Below are 5,352 nucleotides of genomic sequence, written 5' to 3'. Positions count from 1 at the left end.
GAAGAATATTAGAGATACGGTTGGTCAAAACAATCATTGTGAGGTGTCTACCAACAAATATGTTATATTATGAAGAAGTGTAGAATGATATAAGTCATAGACTTTAGGGACCATACACGTGCGTGATCATGCGTGAGCAGCCTCCCCTCGGCAGGGGCAGTTCTGATAATATTTTGCAAAAATAGAGGGTAGGCTCTAGCCTTAGAGGGTTTTTGGATGGGCTTTTACGTGGCGTTTTCACTTTGGCTTATAAGCGAAAGCACCTATGTACATGCATTTGGCTTTAACTTTGGCTCATTTAGAGACAAAGGCCAAAAGCCAAAGCACCTAAATAGGTGCTTTTGACAAAAGCCAAAGCCAAAAGCATCTACATAAGTGCTTTTTTTGGCTTATAAGCTTTCCACCTTGGCTTATAAGCAAAAAAGGCACCTATTTAGGTACTTTTGGCTTTGTATTTTGGCCTATTTAGAGACAAAAGCCAAAGCCAAAGCTGAAAACACATAAATCGGTACTTTTTTGGCTTATAAGCCAATAAGTGAAGACGCCAAGTAAAAGCCCAACCAAACACCCTCTTAAGCCTGCCAGTAAAATCGCCTCTAGGTATATCGATGCATCAGATGCATCTACACATGGACATGTCTGCTTATGCTTATATGTCCTTTAGTACCATGCAAAGAAAAGGCAATGGCATATCATTGTGCTCTACACTCAAAGTTAGTAAAAATCATCTAAAATACTTTCAAAAAATGGTTGTGGATAACCATCTTTTGGACGTTGTTAACATTGACCAAAATATGAACTTTTAATAAAAGGCAGATTATTAGGCACTGGATGAAACTACTATGTGGTCGAGTGGGTGATATTAGGACACTCAAGATTTAGGTTGATCCTCTACATGGAAAAATGAAGTATGGTTATTACTACAAAAATCATAAGAAATAATCTATAATAATGTAAAAAAATCATGGTTTCCATATATTGTGCTTGCTATAAAAATGGTAGACATAGTTAATAACTTATAAACAAGAAAGAAATAAAACATAACAAAAAATTGGAGCAAATTATTTTTGTAGTACAAAATGGACCTTCATTAAAATGATCCCAGTAAATAATAAAATAACTTATTTATGTCTCACTAATTCCAGTTCATTTGAGCCTACAACACTCCATCAAAACATTTTACAACCACTTGTTTTATCCACTATCATGCCTGTATGCGGAGTTCATTGTTGGCTACCATTTCCTAAACTTAAAAATACTAATCTTATTTTGGTGTTGAACATGCACTGACCACTAACTATTGTTTGTTGTTGCATGACATTTCTCTAATAATAAAGCAAATTAATATGGTGTGTTCTCCTGTATGTGGATGAGCATCATACCTGCATGATGAAATGGTCCTTAACATCATGCAAAAATATACCATGACTTTTCCTCATTTTTAATAAATAATGTGTCTACATGATTCCAAAAAACATAGATCATAAAATAATAAACATTACTATGATACCAAAGTGGAATGTAGATGGGAAATTTTAAACAGAGACATGCTTGTTCTTTCAAAAGAAGAACACGGTTAAATTTATTTTCTCTAAATTGAGTTCTAGAATGCACAAACCAGATGCTGCCACTTACTTAATTAAGGGAGCACAATTTTTTCTACTTTTTTCGTTTATATTGATCTGAAATGAAGACATGTTTGTTCTTTCTAAAGTTTGCTCAAAATAAATCTACTATCAATAAATAATCAACATGAACTACGGACTATATTTCATTTTGAAAATAATTTATTTTTTGGGTTTTGTTTTGATAACACTTCCAATTTCTGAGTGGAAGCAAAGCCCTTAACAACATGAAATGGCCCACTCAACGATCGCATGAGCCCAAGATGGCATAGTCCAAACGACGGATTGGGCCCAGCAGAAACGCGAGCCATACGCGAACATAACTGTACGGGCACGGCCTGTTACGGCAGGCAAGCAGACGAGACGCAGCTGCAACCTACCCCAAATCCCTCCGCCATCGCCGCCGCCGCCGCCACCGCTGCCGGCGCCATGCTCCGCCTCCGGAGCTGCATCGTCTCCCACCTCCTCTCCTCTCCGGCCGCCTTCCGTGTCTCTTCGCCCCACCGCCTCCTCTCCGCCGCCGCGGCCCCCATTTCCCCGAGCCAGCGCTTCGCCGTGGAGGACTACCTCGTCTCCACCTGCGGCCTCACCCGAGCCCAGGCGCTCAAGGCCTCCACGAAGCTCTCCCACCTCAAGTCCCCCGCCAACCCCGACGCCGTGCTCGCCTTCCTCGCCGGCCTCGGCCTCTCCGGCGCCGACATCGCCGCCGCCGTCGCCAAGGACCCGCGGCTGCTCTGCGCGGGCGTGGACAGGACCCTGGCCTCCAACGTCGTCGGGCTCACCGGCCTCGGCCTGTCCGGCTCCGACGTCGCGCTCCTCGCCACCATCGCCGGCGAGCCCTTCCGGTTCAAGTCCGTCGTCCCCAAGCTGCAGTACTACCTGCCCCTCTTCGGCTCCTCCGAGAACTTCCTCCGGGCCCTCAGGAAGAGCTCCCACCTGCTCACGTCCAACCGCGACAGGGTCGTCGAGCCCAACGTCGCGCTCCTGCGGGAGTGCGGGCTCGCTGCTTGCGATATTGCCAAGCTGTGTATGGTCGTGCCAAGGATCCTCACCGCAAATCCAGAGCTTGTCCGGGAGATGGTGGCATGCGCTGAAGCTCTAGGCGTGCCCCGCGGCTCTGGGATGTTTAGGCAAGCGCTGCAGGCTGTCTCGTTCAAAAGCAAGGAGAAGATCGCCGCCAAAGCGAGCTACTTGAAGAAGATATTCAGGTGGTCTGATGCTCAAGTGAGCCATGCTGTGTGTAAGGCTCCGATTGTGCTGAGGAAGTCAAACAGCTCGCTGCAGCAAAGGTCCGAGTTCTTCCTCTCCGAGATGGGGCTGGAACCGGCGTACGTTGCTCATCGCCCGGCATTGCTCTCTTACAGCATGGAGGGCCGACTCAGGCCCAGGTACTATGTTATCAAGTTCCTTAAGGCAAATGGATTGCTAGGTCAGTACCGGGACTACTATAATATAGTCATGCTGAGCGACAAAGTATTTATGGAGAGGTTCATATGCCCTCACAAGAAGGCTGCACCACACCTCGCTAAAGACTATGCAACTGCTTGCAAAGGGGAAGTGCCAGCTAATTTCAGATTTACATGAACCAAGAAAAGGCTATGGAAAATTTGTAACATGTGTATGGCGCGACAAAGTTTTCACTCTGCATTGTATGCTGGTAACTCTTGTCTCAGTACTCATTGCCTAACTTGATGTTGGCTATATTTGATAGTATATCCATGACATGCCAGTTTCGTCATTGCTAATTCTTGAAATAACTGATAATTTGATTCCTGAACCCCGAGATGATGTTCTTGTTATTCCTTAAGAGTTGATTTTTGAAAATGAGAAGTCTCATATGTTTGTGTTTCTAACTAATGTTGGGGATCATGGAAATCGGATGTGTGCGTGGACCAACTTTCGGATCAAACCAGGACCCAGAAAACCAGACATAACAGAAGAGCCCTTTGTCGTTTTCCACTAAAAATATCAGCGTGATCTGCTTTCATGGCAACATTTATTTAGCATGCCCTGTTTTGATTTCATTGTATTTTCTGTCCCATCATATTTCAGGTAGTACTAAGCTTGCAGTTCAATGTTCAGTATTTAGATTATGCTTAGAAATACTTTGTCTGTTAGTACTAACTACCAAGTTTGCAGTTCAATGTTCAATATTTCGATTATGCTTAGAAATATATTTCTAATGGACGTCTTTTTTCTTAACCTTTTGTTTTCTTTCCCCTTATTGTTCTAAAGATTCATCTTTTTTCTAAATATCATAGTTGACCTTTCTTTAGTTTGGAAGCTTTCAAATTTAAAAACGTAACCTAGGTGGGACTAATCCATGATCTACAAATGAATTAGTTTTATCATTTACATAGTTCATTAATCTTCAAAACAAACCAATGGAGGTGCCATGAATAACAAGGAAATCCAGTGAAATTTGAACTAACATTTGTTATTGGGAACATATGAAGAAGAAAAGGATACAAAGTTTTTCCGCTACAACATACAGCTTGCATGGAGCCAGATGTCTTTTCTTCATATCTATCTACTATTCAGTGATTGCATATGTAACACCGTTGTTCGCAAAACCACATACATATGTTTTGGCAGCAAAAGTAGCCAGTATGAAATCGTTGGTTTAGTATCTATTTCGCAATGCCACAAAATTCAGCCCAATTTGTTGCTTTGACACGACACTAAGACCTTCGACCCGTTATCCATCCTGACATAAAAAGTGGCAAATTATATTGTTTAGCAATTAGCAATGTCTTCCAACTGAACTAGTCGCACGACTAGTCCATGTGTCAGCTTGTAATCCTTGGTGTTTAGTGATGTAAGTATGTGTTCTGATTGTGCTTAATGAGAAACAGGGGTAACTATCCTAGCTACTGTTACCATGCCATTATATGCAAACACTTTGCTTGTTAAATCACATGACAGATTACGACCATATCAATCTGAAAAGGAAGAGAAAAATGAGAGATAGTATCTATTCAGTTAAAACAAAATATTAATTCATGAATTACTAAATGAAGTGCCCATCATCGCGGTGACTCCAACTCGCTTTCTCAGCCGTTGGATGAAGTGTGCCACTGCTCTGTTGCTTCTGCAGAGCTTCAGCAGATTTGGGTTGCTGCTGTTAGTTTTTTTTTATTGCTCAGTGACTTGAACTGAGGTAAGTTTAACTTTCTTTTCCTGAACTTCATGATCGATACAGAGAACTTAAGGGGCGCGAGAGGAAAAAAAATCAAATACTTAGGCAAGATGTACGTACTTGTGTTGATCAGTGCTTTTATATTTATATGGATGAATGTGTAGGATACTAGGTTCAACTAGGATGTATTCTGAACCTATTGCCACTAGGAAAAATTCACTCTACTGTTCAGATTCATAAGCTTTCCTTAAAAGGGTTTTATATAATCATAATTGGAGGTTGAGATAGCTTGATATTTTCACTTGGATTAGACTTATGTTTACTAAAACATATCCTATGTTCCTACTGCATGTTCGGCATATATGGTTTGTCAGGCTGGTCGGTCTGGTCGAGCATATTAATGTATCAGCCAGACTGTAGGAAGAACATGATTCTTCCATCCAGAGACTAGGTGGTTGTATTCAGAGCACTGCAGCTATTTTCTCCCTGCAGCTATTTTCATGTACGGTTGTCCAGGTACTATAAACACAGCCTCATTGTGCCATCTCACGTTTCTTATACCCCACACCTGAAAGTAGTATCTTCATA

At 42.0% G+C, this 5,352-nt stretch overlaps 1 protein-coding gene across 1 annotated transcript; it reads left to right on the top strand.

The window, feature by feature from the left end:
• Positions 1 to 1,862: 1,862 nt before the first annotated feature.
• Positions 1,863 to 3,402, top strand: LOC109785033 (transcription termination factor MTERF8, chloroplastic). Its single transcript, XM_020343641.3, has one exon. It carries the CDS (start codon positions 1,878 to 1,880, stop codon positions 3,207 to 3,209), a length of 1,332 nt encoding a protein of 443 aa, XP_020199230.2. The 5' UTR covers positions 1,863 to 1,877; the 3' UTR covers positions 3,210 to 3,402.
• The last annotated feature ends 1,950 nt before the right edge of the window (positions 3,403 to 5,352 follow it).

The sequence above is a fragment of the Aegilops tauschii genome, chromosome 6 (assembly GCF_002575655.3).
Source record: "Aegilops tauschii subsp. strangulata cultivar AL8/78 chromosome 6, Aet v6.0, whole genome shotgun sequence".
NCBI classification, from domain to species: Eukaryota; Viridiplantae; Streptophyta; class Magnoliopsida; order Poales; family Poaceae; genus Aegilops; species Aegilops tauschii.
Note: the sequence above shows the minus strand (reverse complement) of the source record. Positions and strands in the feature narration are given on the sequence as shown.